The sequence below is a fragment of the Tachypleus tridentatus genome, chromosome 8 (genome assembly GCF_004210375.1).
Source record: "Tachypleus tridentatus isolate NWPU-2018 chromosome 8, ASM421037v1, whole genome shotgun sequence".
In the NCBI taxonomy this organism is placed as follows: Eukaryota; Metazoa; Arthropoda; class Merostomata; order Xiphosura; family Limulidae; genus Tachypleus; species Tachypleus tridentatus.
This window is the reverse complement of record NC_134832.1, coordinates 129579745-129600345: the sequence shown is the minus strand read 5'-3', so window position 1 is coordinate 129600345 and position 20601 is coordinate 129579745. Positions and strand designations below refer to the sequence as shown.

Below are 20601 nucleotides of genomic sequence, written 5' to 3'. Positions count from 1 at the left end.
TGTAACTGAAATCCGGAAGCCTTATTGCTACTCTCAGGTTCTGTCGACCGAATTCTTTACAATAGGTGTCTATGATTTGTCAACAATAAATTTCAACAATAAACAAACAACAACAAACATAGTCCACTTGTTTTAAAATAATAAATTAAAACCAATCAAACTTATGCATAGGTGTTTATTACGCTATTACACTGTAGTTATTTCAGTTGTATCTGGAGCTTTACATAATTGTCTCTTTTTCATTAAAGTCCACACAATCTAGTTCGTTTAATTTAGAACACGATGAACAAGACAAATTGTTATTTTCTTCTTTGTTATTGCTAAACAGTCTGTGATAATTTCACTTTATAAATCGCCGCTATACACTCTAACATCGATTGATTTGTTTGGTTTGTTGTGAATTTCGCACAAAGCTACACGAGGACTATCTGCACTAGCCTTTCCCTAATTTAACAGTATAAGACTAGAGGGAAAGTTGCTAGTCGCTAGTCATCACCACAAACCGCCAGTTCTTGGGCTACTCTGTTACCAATGAATAATGGGATTGAACGTAACATTATAACGCCCTCACAGCTGAAAGGGTTGGTTGGTTGATTTGGTATTTTATGGCGCCAAGTAGCTAAGGTATCTGCGCCAAACATCTGGTAAAATGTTAAAATTAAAGTGAATTTAGTAAAATTCTTAAAGGAAAATTAAGACAAATAAAGTGATGCTTAAAAAAAACAAATAGCATAAAACCAATGTTTACATCTAGTCTACAGCGTTAAGAGAAACACTACAGTAATACAAGTTGTAAAGGACTTTCTGTAGCATAATTGTAATTATCGTAACTCGCCAGGAAGACTAACAAGTAAGTACAAAATCCACCGTCAGTCACCTGAAGATGGCCTTTCCAGTCTTGGTTTCGTGTTATTTGAAGTTATGGTCATTTTCAAACAGTACTAAAAGTTTTAAAAAGACTTGCAGCAATATTTTAATTATAACTCGTCAGGATGACTAACGCTTCTGTTTGAACTACCAGTTAGTCATCCTGGCGAGTTATAATTAAAATATTGCCACTAGTAGCCCAAGAAAATAACAATTCGTCTTGTTAATTATGTTCTAAATTAAACGAACTAGACTGTGTGGACTTTGATGAAAAAGAGACAATTATGTAAAGCTCCAGATACAACTGAAGTAACTACAGTGTAACAGCGTAATAAACATCTATGTATAAGGTTGACTGGTTTTAATTTATTATTTTGAAACAAGTGGACTATGCTTGTTGTTGTTTGTTTATTGTTGAAATTTATTGCAGACAAATCATAGACACCCATTGTAAAGAATTCGGTCGACAGAACCTAACCTTATTTGGGGTTACGGCCATCTTCTAATTTCAAATCGAACTAGATGGACTGTAATTCTTAAAAAGAAATCACGTTAAAAAAGGCTTAATATATAAATTAAAAACGTAAATGGTATTAAAAAGAATAATGGTTTTTAAAAAACTAAAAACATTTCCAAAATGGACTGTGTCACCATCATCAATAACACTGTCTAACGTTAAGAACAAACCTTGGGACAGAACATGTTTAAAATGATGCCGTCGATGAGAGTCATAACGACGGCAAGAAAATAAAAATGTGGCTCATTGTGACCTGAGTGTTACACAGACAACACACTGGTGCATCAGTTCCACATAAAAGAAAATGATGAGTTAAAAATCTGTGACAATGCGTAGTCTAGTTAGAACAGCTTCCTCTTTCCAATCCTTACGGAAGCAAGATGGCCAAAGTCCAATATAGGGTTTTACATGGAAAAGCTTGTTTTCACGTTGCTCACTCCAAGTCGACTACCAGCAAGCACGGAGCCAAGCCTTGAATACAGGACCATAATCCATGTATGGAACAGACACAGCAATGATAGTGCCAGAGCGGATAGATTTAGCTGCAGTGTCGAAGAACCCGTTTCCGCGAATACCAACGTGGCCCAGTATCTAGAAAAACTAGATAGAAGTAGATGTTAAAGAGAAATGGGCCAATTGGTTTTGAATATCGGCGAGAACAGGGTGTGAACTAACGTGAAGCGATTCCAGGGCCAGTAGAGAACTAAGCAAGCCAGTATAAGTAGTGCAGTTTGAGTACTGCTTAGCTTCAATGGAATCCAGGGCAAGAGAAATGGCGTACTGTTCAGCAGTCAATACAGAAGCTGTAGAGGGGGATTCTGTGCACAACCACCAAACAACAACAAACCATAGCAGAGCTCACACAATCACCTGATTTTGAACCATCTGTATAAACAGGAATGGAAGGATGGTTTGAAAGATGTTCAGCAAATAACAAACAGTATTTCCAATCAGCAGTGTCGGCTTTTCTCAGATGACTTAAAGATAGGTCACATATGAGGACTGTAAAAAAGCCATGGTGGGATGGGCTCACCAGTGGATACAGCAATGATTTCCAAAGACAGACCTACTTAATCCAACTGCGCATGGAAACAAAGGCCGAAAGGAGAAATGGCAGATCGTCTGTTCTGAAAAAGTATGGCCCACCGAGGAAGGAAAACACAACCCCAGGAGGAATGCTCTGGTAACGAATGAAGTTTCGAAGCATATAGTAAAGACAGTTGCAAACGGCAGAGTTGCAAAGAAGGTTCATGAGACTATATATATGCTCTGAACTAGGGAAGTGCAGAAAGCCCCAGTGTAGAGCCACAATCCTTCATGATGAATGGGGTCCAGCATCTTCAAGGCCAAGGTACGGACAGAGCCATAGACCAGTGACCCATAATCTAGTTTTGATCGAATAAGTGCACGATATATCTTTGGCATAGAACATTGATCTGCTCCCCAGCAGTACAAGAAAGGACACGGAGGATGTTCAGTGCTCTTGTGCATTTGACCCGTAGCTGCTTTAAGTGTGGTATAAAGGTCAGCTTACGGTCAAAGAAGGCCCCAAGAACTTGGTCTCAGAGACTACTGGCAGCAAAACTTCACCGATACGGAGTTCAGGATCAGGGTGAATATCCCGTTGGCGGCAAAAGTGCATGCAAACGGGTTTAGAGAGAAGAAATTAAAGCCGTTCGCCGTGGTACACTTCAGTACACGATTGAGGGCAGTTTGTAGTTGCCGCTCAATATATCTCATGTACAACGACTGACATGAAATGTGAAAGTCGTCGACATAGATCCAGTTTGCAACAGTGAGAGTGAGTTGTTCAATGATGGCATTAATCTTTATACTGAAAAGTGTAACACTAAAAACACAGCCCTGATGGACACCAAGTTCCTGTAGAAAAGAACGGGAAAGTTTCGAACTCACTCAAACTTGGAATCGCCTCTCCATTAAACATTTTAATAACAATTGGCAAATGGCCACGTAACCCATATATATGGACTCGAAAATTCCATACCTCCATGTTGTATCATAAGTCTTCTCAGTGTCAAAGAATATTGATAGAAGATGTTGTCATCTCAGAAAGGCTTCTCTGATTGATGTTTCAAGTCGAATCAGTGTGTCTATGGTGGAGCACTGTCGTCGGAACCCACACTGGGTGGGCGAAAGGAGGTTGTTTGATTCGAGGAGCCATTAATTAACCATCCTCTCTAAGGTCTTGCAGAGACAGCTCGTCAAAGCAGCTGGACGGCAGTTTGAGGAATCTTGGGATCCTTTCTAGGCTTAGAGAAAGGTAGGACAATAGTCTGGTGCCAGGTATCAGGAAAAACATTCTCCTGCCAGATCTGGTTAAAAACAATCAGAAGAATAGCAAAAGAAGCAGGAGATAGATGGTGCAGCATTTCATAGTGTGCATCATCAGGTCTAACCAATGTACTGCCAGACCTATGAAGGGCCAGTTTTAGTTCCACTAGTGTAAAGGGACGATTATATTCATAGAGACAATCAGCTCGAAAGGAAAGACGTGATTGCTCTGCCCGAGACTTGATGGCTAATAAGGTGGAGGAAGACGCAGAAGTGCTAGATACCCGATAAAAGCTTTCACCTAGAGTATCAGCGATGCTCTCAATGTTACCTACTTCTTGGCCATCAGAGAGTAAGATCGAGAGGGGAACAGAATTATATTGCCCAATGACCTTTCAAATCTTGTTCCATATGACTTTGGAACTGGTGGTAGAAGATATGCTGGTTGTGAGCTTAATCCAAGATTCCTTCTGGCCTTGACGTCTTACTCACCGAGCACGTGCACGGGCCTGCTGGAAAGCGATGCAGTGCGAGAGTGTGTGATACCTACGAAAAGTATCCTAGGCCTGTTTTTGAGCCTTCCATGCCATGTGGCAGGCAGGATTCCACCACGGACGAGGATATCGTGGAAAACGTGTCAAGATTTTAGGAATACATTGAGCAGCTGCTTGTATAATACAGTCAGTTACTGTTGCCATAGTCGTCTGTTGATGGCTTACAAACGATGGAAGGATCAAGTTCTGTGAGAGCAGTGAAAGAGGGACAGTTGGCTTGATTTAGCTTCCACCGGAGCATGCGGATCGAGTGGCATCAGCCACGGCCAGTTACTCTCAAAATTATAAGAAAATGATCACTGCCTCATGTGTTATTGTCAACCCTCCATGAAAGTGGGAGAATAGTGAAGGGGAGCAAATTGACAGATCAATAGCAGTAAATAAGTATAAAAACCAATACTTAAAAGAGAAAAGTTGCGACCCCTCCCATCAATATTAGTACCTCCCCAGAGATTATGTCCATTAAAGTATCCCAGGATTAAAAAAGGAGATGGCAACTGTTCAATGAGAGCATCAAGGTCTGATTGATCATAGGTCTCTTCAGCAGACAGGTAGAGAGAACAAACAGTGATAGTACAACCCAAGTAAACACGGATGGCTACAGCCTCCAAGGGTGTGTCGAGTGGAAAAGACAGGGTGGGCACATGCTGGTCAATCAACAGTGCCACCCCTCCATGCACTCATCCATCACACAGCCTGTCATTTATGTACAAAGAAAACTGCCAAAAGGTGACTGTGTCGGCAGGTTTCAGAAATGTTTCCTGTAAGGAAAGGCATACAGAATGGTAGGAAGTAATCAGTGCTTTGATGCCATCCAAATTAGAATGTAAACCCTGACAGTTCCATTGTACCAAGGCGGCCATTTTTATTTATGTGTGGGCAAATTGAGTGGAGAGACTTTCTGTTTACGACCACGTCTTTTTCTTTATTATCTTTATTCGAGGGAGATCTATCGACCTCCATGGATCCTGTCCTGGGTCGAATGGGCAGGTCTTTGTTGTTGAAAGAGGATTCCAGCGACCGAGGACGTAAGCGAATGATCGTTTTGCATCTTCGGGTGGGAGAAGAAGATGTACCCAAGGAAATGCAGATACCTGGAACTAAAGAATGTGGATCTCGGGGTTAGCTGGAATGAATGTTAGGAACAGAGATGGGTGTTGAAGTTGATTCATCAATTTATTTACCAGTGGAGGTCAAAAGACTTTTCATTTGTTTTGAGAACAATTCTTTTGGAGGCACAGAGAGATTCGTCTGCACTCTCATTGTAGCAGTAAAATGAAGTGCAGCAGCATATGTCCGAGATGAAGTAGTAGAGAGCAACGTTCGAGCCTCAGGGTAAGTAATGTTTTGAATGATCTTCCAACACTGCACCTCTTTTTCTGCTAGCCATTTCGGGCAAGAACGAAAGTAGGATGGGTGAGAGTCATTGCAACTGACGCAATGAGGGTCCGTTTCACACTCCAAATTATGAGTACCCATACCTGGTACTCCAGACTTTTTACCTGGAACTAAAGAATGTGGATCTCGGGGTTAGCTGGAATGAATGTTAGGAACAGAGATGGGTGTTGAAGTTGATTCATCAATTTATTTACCAGTGGAGGTCAAAAGTGTAGGTAAGATTACAATCTTACCAAATAATAATTATATCACAATAATTTGAGCACATATTACTTACAAAATATCTTTTACAATACCAGTAATGAAAAAATGATAGGGAGTATGAGAGACACTTCTAAATTGGTAATTTAGCCAGTAAAGGATTCAAGCATGGCCAATACACGGGACATATCTGTAATTCACACGTATTTAGACATATTCACACGTATTTAGCCAGTAAAGGATTCAAGCATGGCCAATACACGGGACATATCTGTAATTCACACGTTTATCCTCATATTTAAAACAATCATACGAAGATTCTGTAAGTCACAATCAACATGGGTATTTCTGATTTTTATGAAACTTTGATAGAAACACTATACTTAAAACACACCTAAATAACCAATAGTGTGTTTTTGATATCGTGGCAAGTACTGTAGCAGAAGTTTAATTGGATGCTTCAAATGAAATATTTTTATTGATTTACGGATCCAGATCGTTTATAATACAAACAGAACTCGCATTTGGATTATTACTGAGAAGTCCTTACTGTCACGAAATTATGTTAATGTAGAATCAACACAAATCTTCTGACATTGAGATTAAAGTAACGGCTGCGAATAAAAGTAAACAGTTTTGTGTACTTCGTTATTTTAATGAAAAAGATTTTAAGGGTATTTTTGTTTGAGTTGTTTTTCATCGCAAGTTTGATATTTTCTGACCTAGACGATTGCGTGTTTTCTTTTATTAGATTTTTAAATATGTTTATTTCAATAAAAACAAAGCGTGTTTATTGGTAATTTTATTGTTGTTGTCGGGGTTTTTGCAATTTTTTAGATAATATATTCTAGCCTTTGTTTCTTGTAAACTAGCAGCAAGCAACTAGTGAGCTACTTTAGACTGTTATTTCATACATGAAAGCCTAGTTTTCTGTAAATGGGAATTTAAACATAAACGTTAGGCCCGTACGCCGAATGCTTGAAAGGGGTTTATAATGTGATAATCAAAAACAGACCCATATTGTCCAAAGTAAAATCAGCATGTAAAACATTCCAATGTAACGGAATTGTGTTACAATTTTTTTGTTATGCATGCATTCCTGTTATTTTGCTCTGTTTTTCGGTTTCCAATAAATAATTTGACAATGCTACTTCATAAGTACATAATTCTTTCGTTATCTGTTTCGAATTTTTCCTTTTTAGATACAACTTGTTGCTAGGACTTTTCCCCTGGGAAACACTGGATGCGTCCCATTTGACTTAAATTGGAGTAACGTACCAGAGTAGGGAGTTATGAATAACAAAGTTTGAGTAAATGAAGTCGAAACAGTAGTGAATATTACTGCTATTTCCTGAACTTCCCTCAGGCAAAACAAAATTGTTCAATTAAAGTTGTAGAAACTGAAACTTCAATACCAGATACCCTACATTTGTTGAGTGTCGATAAAGAAAAAGCTGCATCGTGACTGTGGAGGATATGTACTAGTGTCTACAAATAATTAATTTTTGAGTGCTGTACTCGGATCAGCCAGGTCTTGATGTACAAATAACAAATACTAATACATTCGTAAAATGGGAACCACAGCAAATACACAATACTGTAAAGGTATTCAAGTATCAATGTATTCGTAGAAGTAGTAAGCCCCCTTCCCACTTCAGCACCGTGTATTTAGTTCATGGTAAAATTGTGTATAATTGTGTTACGTTAAATAATTTTTTACATTTTGTTTTACTAATGAAAAATTTTAAACATTTGGTTCATAATTAAAATATCGGACTTTTAGGGCATATAAATAGTAAGTAAATTTAATGCCTTTTTTTTTTACTTCTACGAGGGCATTAGGTATTGTTGTCGGTGAAAACTTACGGGTGCTTTAAGCTAGCAAGCCGTCAATAGAGGTGTACAGCTGTATCAACAGAGAATTTGCATTCCTTGAACGTTGATAAAACATTCAGTTCCAGACCAGATACAAGACTCAATATTGTTTGTAAGTTTTTAAAAGTTGTGTATATAAACCATTATTTGTAATAACATTATTATAAATTGTATTTTTTCTTTGTACATTAAAATATATTTGGGTTAAGAAAGAAAATTGTGTGTCAATCTTGTTGGTAAATATTATAAATTTGATACATTGAATTAACATCTAAATTAAAATTTCCGGCTATTTCAAATCGTAATACGTTACGTAAGTAACATAATAAAGCGGAGACAAAACCGAGATAAATTATAATACGTAACAAGTATAAATTTTGAATACTGTATGACATCGCCCTCTTAAGAGCGATTTAAACATATTGACATGTATTGTGTGCTTGGTAAATGTATATAATTAGGTTTAAATATTATTTTTGACATTTTACTATATCACTGAAAATATATAATAACTTAAGATATAGTCCTATTATGGCAGGAAATTAAACTGACGAAATGGTTTTAAGCATCCTTTTTGGAATGAATTAATTAGATAATGTCATGGTGCCCTAGAAATACGTTCTCTAATTTGTGACGTAATCATCCATCATAGCCGCCCGTAATGAAGGCCAATTCAACGCGTTTGTGGACAACTTTTGACATCATGGCTGCCCATTATGGAAGTCCAAAACGCATACCACATGAAACCCCCTCTGCTGCTGACAATTGTTACAATTATGACTTTGTCATCTTTGATGACATTACCCCCACCCCCACCCCGAAGCAGCCAATCAGCATGTGGCGACATACCTTGGATACTGAAGTATGTGTGGGAGGGATTACTACTCATAGGGTGGGAGGATTTAATTTTTGCTGGAAAAGTTTAGGAGCCACTAATATACATTTGTTGTCCTATTCGTTCTTGACAACTATTTGATATAGTTGGTACAGAATTTAAACATAAATCAAGTAGTTTTCGAAGAATGTAGATAGTTTTAAAACCTTGTCTCGTCATAATTTTATGTGACAAACGTTTGTCCTACACGTATTTAATGCAACGCATTACATTTTCTGAAGATAATTATTCGATATTATGCATAGGCTGAATGTAAGACTGTTTGATGACACAAAAAAAGGGGGTATTTGGATGGGGGAGAATGCGAAGCTAAAATTAATTTTGGTTATAGATTTGTTTTAATCGTTTTTATTTTTGTTAACCATAAACGTGTTTTACACATCACTCGCTTATTCTCGATAGCCATAATTTCTTGAATAAAATAGTTTTATCAGAAAAAAAAATTAATAGTCACAACCTATACATGCAATAATTAATCCACAGCTTTCCACGTAAATGGACTGAGAATCCTCTTCTTGTGGCTTTGGATTTCTTTCATTTCTATCCTTAGCTCTAACGCCCATTCGTCCATATTTATGTCTGTGCTAGTGTTCCAGACAGAATACTAATGACGTAATTTATTTAATAAAAAATACAGTATATTTTATATTAAATTATATTTAAAAAACATGTTTTACTTGTATATCAACTTTATTTTGTCTTAGAAAATTTCACACATTTCAGAATACAACCGTGGTTTAAAGTCATAGCAAAAAATTCGTCCAAGTCTTCCAGGAAATATTTCTGAAAATTCTAGAAATAAATATTGAGTGCTTGAAATTTTGTAGAACTTGGATGTGCTCGTCATATCTTCAATCGATATCATAAGGTAAGATATGGTTTTATATTTTTCATAATATTTCTATCTAGATGTGTCGCGCCGAAAGCAATAAAACATTTGCTTTATGTAATATGGTATGAGGGTAATACGTTTCAGAAACTTAAAACGGTGTTTGTTGGTTATGGGAATGTTTGTATTTCAATTTTCATGAGCGTGCAGAAATCCCTTCCCCGGCATTAGTAGTGTTACATAACTTTAATTGCAAATGAGTGGAGATAAAAACTTGTAGTAAATTCCACATGTTATTAATTCGTGTTACATTCAATTTTTATTTCTACTCACTTGAACTAAGGCTTAGGATATATGTACACACACACACACACCTTTTTTAATAGAAATAATACGTCAAATATAAGCAATATTCAGAAAAACATCTTTTTTTATTCAATGGAACTAAAACTATTTCTGTAAGAGCGACAATGAAAAACTTTATTTGAAAAGCGTATTTAAAAACTAAACATACAAAACACTCGGACTGTCGTCAGGAGGTCGTATATTCACACTGAGTAAAGTACTTGTTTTGTTCAACTCCATCTCATTTTATTTGATTTAGTTCAAATATTTAAATTAATACAATACAAACCTATCAAATCTTTTAAAAATGATGAATTAACGTACACTTTGAAAGCCTGTTATCCGTTTAATCGAAAAGGACATTCTTTCTTACTTACCATGTTTGAATACGGTTGAGCACTTAGGCGAATCCCCTCTCTAATCAGTTTGTCTCGTATCATCTTCTTAAGCTGCACTTTAGGAAGTTTAATAAACCCCAGTTTATTTTCTTCGTACTCATGTGCAAATCTACTAGAAGCACAACCTTGCACTGACACGAACGCTCCACCGCAACAGCCGTAGCTCCCCGATACCTCGGCCGTACCCTCGCTAGACACCATCCTAGGTTTAATAGATGTGACTGGGTGCTTAGTGGATAAGCAACCTGATAAAGACCCATCGCAAAAAACATCCCACTCAACCAGGCGATCAACATCCGACTTCCTTTGTTCTTCTACAGTAAAATAAACTGCAGACCCTCCCTGTTCTAAAAGTTCTCTGACGGCACGAAGGATTTGCTGGCGATGAAGGTCATCGGTTACACCTATAGCGTCCAGGTCATCCTCTCCAATTTGTTTGCATATTTCTAGGTCGTCGTAGCCGTTATCCAAGAAACTTTCGGCGTACTGATTCAGATTAAAAGAGCGCAGCCACTCTTCTACGATGTTTTCTTCTGTCATATCAACTGCTCATTCACCGGAAAATATTGCTACATGTAGTCTAACCCAGCTTCAACGTTGATCGCCACTGATGAAAACGCCCTCGCCGTAACATTCCCTTCTCAACTGAAAGAAAATGCAATTCACTCTAAGCTTACGGATACAGACAGCTGGCTCAGACGCATGCGCAAGTATCGTACTCGCACAGTGCCGAAATCAGTATGCATTTCAAATATTATCTTCAATAATAGAAACCAGAACTTTCTCATAAAAAAAAAAAAATGATAACGTTGTTGTTTAAAGGTTGGAATGCTATAAGCACACAACAGTTGTTCAACAGTTGAAATATGTAATAAAATAAATATAATTCTTGGGATATTTTAATATGTAAGAAAACTTGTGACAAAAGTTGTTGTTCTATTAGAACAAATTAAAGAATGAGCCATACGCGTTCTGTTCACCGTGAGAAATCTAACCCTCTATTTTACCATCGTCAGATAGTTTTTGTTTGTTATTATGCACAAAGCTACGCAAGTGGCTGTTTGTGCTCTGCCCATCATGGATAACGAAACCCAGTTTCCAGCAGTATAAGTTTGCAGACATGCCGCTGTGCCACTGAGGGGCATGTCAAATAATACTTTGTGCGTAAGATACTGTCTATTCTAATGTCGGAACTAACCGTAAAGGTTTGTGTGTGTGCGCGCGTAACTTAAAACTCCACAATGTAATTCGAACACGCACACACAGAGAAAGAAAGAAGCATTGCATTAAAATGCTAATGTTTAAGTATATACAGGGTGGCCCTTAAGTCCATACCCATCCATATATCTTATGCATCCAGTGTATCTGTGTGCTGTCCCTCACTCTCGCTGCATAATATTATGCAACGCCGTGTTCTGTGAGACATTTTCCTCAACATGGGCTTACGTCGGCCATATTTGTCTGAAAAAAAGGAACAAATTTATAATACATGCGTAATTGAATATAACATAATAACATATGGATGGGTAGGGACTTACGGGCCACCTGTATAATAATAACGTCTTACTTCTTAACTTTATTCTGTATATTAGATATTATCGTAACGACTACTATTTTGGAGATAGTTCTATAGAATTATTTCTTAAAAAAAAAGAAATAGTGTAAAGTTAATTCTACTTGATGATAACGAAAAAAGGTTTTTTTTTTTTTTCAAATTGTGCATTAAAGATGTGGCGATACAGCAATACGAGTATTACGTCATGAATCTGTGATACAACGTATGTATAATCACGAAATTTGGCGAACTTTTTGTAAACGTTATAAGTTTTTATAGAGAAAAAAACACAATTTCTAATAAAGTATTCTTGTTAAAAATAAATGATTCAATAAAGGAAAACGAGTATTGAGCACTACATGTTGTCTTCACTTCTTTTATCAAAAACATTATATGAAAGTAACATAAATTAACAATAACAAAAGATATTTTTTTATTTTACTTCTATTCTCAACTGTCATTTAGTTGATCAAACCTTTGAATTTGTAAAAAATCACTGTAAAATGTGAAGCACTTAAATAAGACAATGTTAGTAATAAGATAATAAATTACAGAAAAGGCTGTAGAACTTTATACAAAACCGTTGGAAAAACCTTTGTACCTAGATTCGCATCGTATTGACTCGTATGATGAAATATCCATCCCTTGTTCTACAACTTGAAGAAGCTTCACATATCTAACGGTAAGCCTAACTCCACAATCAAAACTCTTCAATACAAACCATTTTACCTAATAATTAATTAATTATAATTTCAACCAGTACCTATAATACTTTGCTGAAAACGCTAATGCAAAATGCTGAACTAACTAGTACCTCAATAATCAATCAACTATCTATTCTCGTCTCACTTAGCGTAGGCTCACTATTATTCAAACAGTTTCAGTTTCAACTGGTGTAATACACTTCCCCCAGCTAAAAGAAAAGAAACTTCTATAATTAGAAACGTTGCCTACTACGTTAACTACTGCATGGATTGTGAAGTCACTCGAACAATCTTATTAAAGAAAGAAGACAATGGTACGTATCAACAATAAAGTAATTCTTAACAATTAGCAATGTTAACATAAATACAGTAATTACAGTTACTGTCATAACAAAGTGTCATAGCAATTTTAAATAGCAAAACAAAACATTTCTTTGAAATTTTACTGTGCGTAAACTGTCAAGTACCCATCTCGTGTTGGTGTTCTTTTCCATGGTTTATCATAGGAAGATAGGATGCCCCTTCTCCTTTATTAAAACTTGAGGAGTTGACAACTAATTCATTAATGGCTCCATCCCTTGAATTAACAATCGACAGGAACTTTGGACTATCCGGCAGGTTGTTTTACTGAATTTTTGTCTGAAGTTAACCGCAACAGCACTGATGAATTTCCAAACACCATTATAGATTGCCTATTCTTTTGTGGGTTGTATTGACCATATCATTCATTCGTCTTTTCCAAAATCCACTTAACTTTGGAGGACGTTCTTTCTTGCGGCTTGGATTGTATAGCTATATTATATTATCACAATGAAATTGAGTCTTAGTAGCATTTAATGATAGCGACTCTTCATTTTATCACTAACTAATTTAAGTATTTCACTGGTAAAGTCGCGTATGTTGTCAACAGTGTTTCTTAGTCTCACATCAGTCTCTGAATAGGACTGTGCTGAGTGACTGTCCTCGACTTGTGAGTAGAGTAGGTCCAATGACACTTTGAGTTCTCTCTCAAACATCAGCGATGTTGGCTGATGTGTTGTCTACACTTTATTTATTGCTGTTTGACAACTCATTATAATTCATTTCAAAATGTACTCATGTATCTCTCCATAATTCCACCAAAAGTGGAATTCAGGGCTGTCATCCAGGTCTTTTTATTATTATTATTTTAAGGAGTTCACGTGTTTTTGCAAACAAAACTAATCTAATAGAAGTTCCATAAGCATCATAAAGTTTGAAATAAATAGACTGGCGAACTTGTTACAGTTTCTCCTTCTAGTTAGAAAGAGCACATGGTGCCGTAAGTTGGTGAAATAGTCTTATCACCAACAAGTTATACTTTTTCCTACTGTTATTCCCAGGCAGAAGACAAAGTACATTAACGACAACTCATCTAAGTGATGCTGCTACACAATAGTGTTGTAATTACCTATGTTGTTTTCTTCATGGTCTGTTTTGCTTACAGCATAGTTCATATAATTACGCACAAATTCCTTAGAGATTTTCACAATCCAACCCTGTAGAAGTATACTCGTATTCTCTCTAGTGTCTTCTTAATACCTTAGCGTCCAGGTTATGCAAATAATATTATTTTCATGGTCGCAGTGACTCTGAAAGTATAACGTTTTACACATTATAACGTATCTCGGATGAGTCTTTCAAATAACCGGAAATTTGAATTTAGAAGTCAATTTAACGTTGATATTTATGAAGTTTGTAATATTTGCCAACAAAATTCATACACAGAATTTTCTTTCTTAAAACAAATATATTTTAACGTACAAACAACAACACAATTTATGATAGCGGTTGTTACAAAAGTTTTACAAACCTACAAACAATATTGAGTCTTCTATCTGGTCAAGAACTGATCATTTTATCGACGGTTCACAAGGAGCGAATTCTACATTGATATTGTTACACTTCGCTAAATGGCGAGCCTCACGCCGTTTATAAACTGACTTTTCTCGTAGAAGTACTAACGTCCGAAGTTAATTCACTGAAGTTAAACGGTTTGTAATATTCTAAATCTATAAACGTTCCTGGTCAAATATCTATAGCTTTACGTTAAGTTTTAATCACAATTGTAGCTTCCGAGATTTATAGTATACTGAGTGTAGCAGACCAACAATGTTATTAAAGTGTCTCCTAGCGTGTTGTGTTGGTTATCTTCATTAAGCTTGAAAGAAGGTTTTATAGACATTTCAGCTAAAGCAACAATACTGGTATATTTCACACGTACATTGCACATTGTTGATTTTACGATCGAGAATCTTCTACAAATTCAGAAAAAGGTAAGACTTTCGCGACACACATTTGGCAATATAAGTTACATATATTTCTTTTTTTTGGTTCTTTCTTTAATATATATAATTCTACGATACATCTCCTCTAGTTTTTTACACAGATCTCTACATTTTTACGGCTTTTTCGATCTTACTTTCTATCAAATTGTTTTTATTCTTGATTTTACTGTAAATATTATATCTCTTCCTCTCTTAACTTCCTGTTATTTCCATTTTCCTGTTTCATGTTTCTTGTTCATTTTTTATCATTTACCTTTTTCTTTTCAGCCTTTTCGTTTTGAGATTCAGCATTTCCAGAAACTTTTCTACTACGCTTTGAACATATGTTATCTTCAAATTGAGAGTAGATTTTAATTCATTTGTACGAAAATAATTCCACTATTCACACAAATGTTGTAACGTTGCCTATTACTGAGCGAGTTTTTGTATTATTCGGTAAAAAAATAATAATAATGCAAATTTCATTCCGCTTAATAATAAATAAAGGCTTTTATTTTTCTAATTTCCACAACTACAGCTGATATAAGTTTCAACTAAAAATAGGCGTTACTTAAAAAAAAAAAGTCTCAGTAGTGTTTCCACTACGTACTAATTTTCTCTTACGTAGAACACTTCTCTCATCTCATCGTGGTACTTCGCTGAAAACACATACTTTGTTTCAATTTCGCGCAAAGCTACTCGAGGGTTATCTGCGCTAGACTAGAGGGAAGGCAGCTAGTCATCGCCACCCACCGCCAACTCTTGGGCTACTCTTTTACCAACGAATATTGGGATTGACCGTCACATTTATAACGCCCCCACGGCTGAAGGGAGCGAGCATGTTTGTTGCAACGAGAATGCGAACCCGCGACCCTCAGATTATGAGTCTCACGCCTTAACCCACCTGGCCATGCCAGGCTGAAAACACATACTGGAAATTTACTGTGCCGATCTAACTTGATGCCTCAATATTTAAGCAATAATTTCCTTTAGCAGGATCTCCCTAAAACCAATGTTATGTTATTCAAATCTAATATCGTTTTCTACACTTTCAAGAATATTCTAGTCCTAACACGACATAAAATTGCTCTCTAGAAAAAAAATAGAAATAATTAAAACATCCAAATTAACAACTTAAACGCAAAGCCCACAAAAATATTGCATTCTCAATAAGGTGTTACAAAACCACCATAATTTCTTAAAACCAATGTTATGTTATTCAAATCTAGTATCGTTTTCTACACTTTCAAGAATATTCTAGTCCTAGCACGACATAAAATTGCTCTCTAGAAAAAAAACTAGAAATAATTAGAAAATCAAAATTAACAACTTAAACGCAAAGCCCACAAAAATATTGCACATCTTAATAAGGTGTTACAAAACCACCATAATTTATTTTTCGTTAAATTTAAAGTATTAAATCTTGTCAATTTTTAGTTGACCATTATGACTGTGAAATATAATCCCACTATTCAGTCAGAAAATCCAAGAGTTGGCGATAGCCATTATGTAGTTTTGCACAAATATCAGAAACAAAATAATTTATTCTGTTGTTACAACTACTACTATTTTTAGAATGCATATTTAAAGTTATAGAGTACGTTTATAAATCCAAAAGTGTGGTACTTGTTGAATAGAGGGAAAAGACAAGGAGATAGAAAGTATTTCTTTAATTTGTAACCCTAATGAAATTAAAAACATGGGATGATAAATGAAAAACAAAATGTGAATGAAACCTCTGATGGTCCTACGCTGTGAAAAACAAACAAAGAAGTTTTGTAATTTGATCAATGTGTTCCGAAAGTTTTAAAGAATAGTAATTTGTTTAAAAGCGCTAAGTTAAACAATAAGCTATTTGTTCCATGTTCACAAGGGGATTAAACCATGAATTTTAAAGATATATGTCCTTAAGCTTACCGCTAAATCACTGGAGGTATTTGAAGAAAATCTGAACTCTCTTTTCTTTTTTATGATTTACTTGAATTGTCAATACTTCAACATTATTTTTCTTCGTTTTCATGAGCACTCGGTTGAAAAAAAAGAACATTAGACTTTTTCTAGATTGTCTCTCAACGCATTTTTTCCAGTCATTATATGAAACCCGATTCGCAAACTCAGGGTTACGAGTTCAAATCCTGTCACCGAATATGATTATCCTTTCAACTGTGGGAGAGTTATAATGTTCTGAAACACCCCAACTTTTGTTGGTAAACAGTAGCCTAGTAGTAGACGATTAGTGGTGTGTTGACGCTGACTAGCTGGCATCCGTCTAGTCTATCACTTCTAAACTAGAGACATCTAGAGTAGCTATGCGTGAAATTCGGTGAACAAGGAAATAAATACTTTTTATACAAATTATGTACACCAATTTCAACATATAAATTTAAGTCTTTAAATTTTTTATTTTTATGTTAGTGCTTTCTCAAAATGATAAAACTGGTGTTTGATATTATTGTTTTAGCTTGGTAAAATATTCTAACATATTAAGTTTCGTATGTAAATATATATATTTTTTAAATGTATAGTGCCACTAGGCGCCATAAAACAAAAACAAACAGGAAACAAGATCAGTTAGTTACACTCTTTCCACAGATATGCAGACTTAAACAGTTTTATGTTTCTCTGTGCGTTGTTTATGATAATAAAAGTTCTTCAAAATGAGTTTTTTCAATGACTTAAAATTTTCTCGACGGTATTGTGTAATCTTAATGAGTGTAATACTGTCCAATACCTAAGCGCAAAATGTTCCTCATTCCAGTATTGAACATGTCGCGCTACCTAGTGACCAAAACTGTATGTTTTGAGTAGTTCTTAAAATATATACTAGCGCTAGCTTAGAAGGATGTAAGTGTTCGAGTACATTAAGATTTTTGGTGCATGCTGGGTAATAATTTAGAAATCTGTATAAACAGAAGTTGCATCATTATACTACTCACCGAGTCCCTTGTTTCTAGCTCAACCAAGAGCAGGACAAGATTGTGAGATAATTTTTTTGAACACAAAATTAACATATAAGTCATAGTCGAGATCATACACTTTTCTCATTCTTTTCTTTTACAAACTTTCTTTTCCGTGGTATTAATGTAAGTAATAATCAGTAACATACTTATATTGACAACGCCCCGTTTAGGGTGATGGGGATTTGAACCCTCACCCTTAACCACCTAGCCATACCAGCTTTAACCCTGATTATTGTTAGGCATAAAGATACACAATGGGATATTTGCGCCTTACCTACTACGAGTATCAAAACCCGGTTTTTAACATTATAAGCCCTCAAACTTATTACTAAGCCACTGGGACACACATCTGGCAAACAACTTAAGACTTCCATTTTTACTTTTACGATTATAAAAGTACAATTTTATAACACGTTTCATCTACAGTCAGGTCAAGTTCGAACATTACTTAGTTGGTGACATACCGGACAATGAATCTGAGAAACCAGTGTTCTTATTTTCTTACTACAACATTTCGCTTTGTACTTTGAGGGCATGGGTGAGTTTGAAAAATCCCACTATTCAATTAGAGTAGCTCCAAAGTTCGGTGTACGGGCCGTTGATTAACTGCCTTTCATCTTAGTGATGTCTTTGTGATCTTGAGGACCAATTTAGGATTACTTTTTTTTTTTTTGTTTCTTTGTTTGTTTTACGTTTCGTGCAAAGCTACACGAGGACTATCTTAGATGGCCATCCCCAATTTAGCAGTATAAGACTAGAGGGAGGGCAGCTAGTCATCACCACCCACCGCCAACTCTTGGGTTACTCTTTTACCAAACGAACAGTGGGAGTGAGCGTCACATTATAATACCCCCACGGCTGTGAGGGCGAAAGTGTTTGATGTGACGGAGATTCGAACCCGCGTCCCTCATGTTACGAGTCGAGCGCACTTACCACCTGACCTGTCAATATAGGAGGAACTTCGAAAAGTGTTTCGAATAGACTAAATTTTTAAATATTTCAATTCTGCATAATTTTCTTTTTCTTAGTTTTTTCCCTTCTTTTTTAAATATTCGTGTTTAAATGGTATCATATAATACTTCCAATCTAAACTTATTGTCTTATGAAAATTCTAATCAATGTGCATTTAAGCAGCACTGGATTCATTTATTTTTGAGTGCTCCTATCTGGAGTTCCGTAATTTACAATATTTACAATTATTTTCTCATAACTTACAATTTTAAGCTCTTTTCACTAAAATAAAGCATTTATTTTCGCTGAAACTTATTTTTGAAGATACTTGTTTGTTTGCTGTTTGTTATTGAATTTCGCACAAAGCTAACTCGAGGGCTATCTGTGCTAGCCGTGCCTAATTTAGCAGTGTAAGACTAGAGGGAAGGCAGCTAGTCATCACCACCCACCGCCAACTTTTGGGCTACTCTTGTACCAACAAATAGTGGGATTGACCGCACATTATAACGCCCCCACGGCTGAAAGGGCGAGCATGTTTGGCGCGCCCGGGATGCGAACCCGCGACCCTCAGATTACGAGTCGCACGCCTTAACACGCTTGGCCATGCCAGGCCAATTGAAGATACTTAATCATTAAACCTGATACAGAAACGAACTCTATAAATTGGTTAATTATATCGTGAAATTTCGACTGAAGTTTTTTACTTTATTCATGCCGTTACGACTGAAATGACTGTATTTCCAGCGCGATGACGAACCAATTTGTCATTATTAGATACCTATACAGATGAGGGCACAAGTCGTAAAGCAGAACAAAATCAGTTGGAAATGGGTCAATACGTCGTGAAAGTTACAAATGTGATTCGTAACAACGTAATTGCTTAGCATGCTAATTCAGCTAAAACTATTATAATTTCTAAACACAATTATTTCATTAAAATTTCGAGTTTTTTATGCCAATATTTTTTCACATTCTTAATATTTTTGCGGTACATCCAATTTTACATTTGTTCCGTTACATCTAGATGGACAAATAAAACGCTCAATGTCTAGTTGGTTTGGTTTGTTTTGAATTTCGCGCAAAACTACACGAGGGCTATCTGCGTTAGCTATCCCTAATTTAGTAGTATGAGACTAGAGGGAAGGCAGCTGGTCATCATCACCCACCACTAACTCCTGGGCTACTCTTTTACCAATGAATAGTGGCATTGACCGTAACATTATAACATCCTCACGGCCGAAGGGGCAACTATGTTTGGTGTGACGGGAATTCGAACCCGCGACCTTGAGATTACGAACCGAGTGCCTTAACCACCTGGCCATGAGGGGGCCTCAACGTATAACACACGCATCCTGAGAAAATGTATTACTTCATCAAATAGGAAGTTGAGTCTGACGTGTGTTTGTGCCCCTCAGTGGGACTTGCAACGCTAAAATCCCAGGCTCGATTCTACACGCTGGACAGAGCACAAATAGCTTGTTGTGTAGCTTTGCGCTTAAATAAATAAAATACACTGATATGTATATATACGTACAAAAACCAAAAGAAAATATCAGATAATCAAATAACTTTTATTCGGCAGATTCATCTTACGGCACACTTGATTATGATAACGATGAAGTTTCCTACATAAAGCTAAATAACTTTCGACGATCTATTTCTAGAGAATTTATGTGAAATTATTATAATATATATGTATAATATAACGTATAAGCAATTTTAAGAGAATCCACGCATAAATGTTTTTGGTACAATAAATTATCAGGTATAGTGGTATATTTAAAAATATACAACAATGCAACTTTTTTTTTGTATTTTTCGTTATAGCACATATTTCTGACGTAATCCAATATAATACAATACTGGCTATCCTTGTCTTTTTCTTTGTTTGTTTTTGCCTTTATTACGCTCCTCTGTGGAGCTTAGATAAATAACGTATTACTTTTTCGTCAAATTTCTCTCTGCATAATCACAT

The 20601-nt window shown here is 36.0% G+C and overlaps 1 protein-coding gene across 2 annotated transcripts in view; it reads right to left on the bottom strand.

Moving 5' to 3' along the window:
• Positions 1 to 16923, bottom strand: part of LOC143223482 (uncharacterized) — a 130116-nt gene extending 113193 nt beyond the window's left edge. The window contains exons 1-2 of one of the 2 annotated variants that reach the window (XM_076451525.1): positions 16633 to 16923; positions 10151 to 10816 (exon numbers count right to left, since the gene is read on the bottom strand). In XM_076451525.1, the coding sequence (XP_076307640.1) occupies positions 10151 to 10711 (561 nt within the window). In that variant the 5' untranslated portion in view covers positions 10712 to 10816; positions 16633 to 16923. The remainder of the gene's footprint in view (positions 1 to 10150; positions 10817 to 16632) is intronic. The other variant, XM_076451526.1, reaches the window with a different exon arrangement.
• Between the last annotated feature and the right edge of the window lie 3678 nt (positions 16924 to 20601).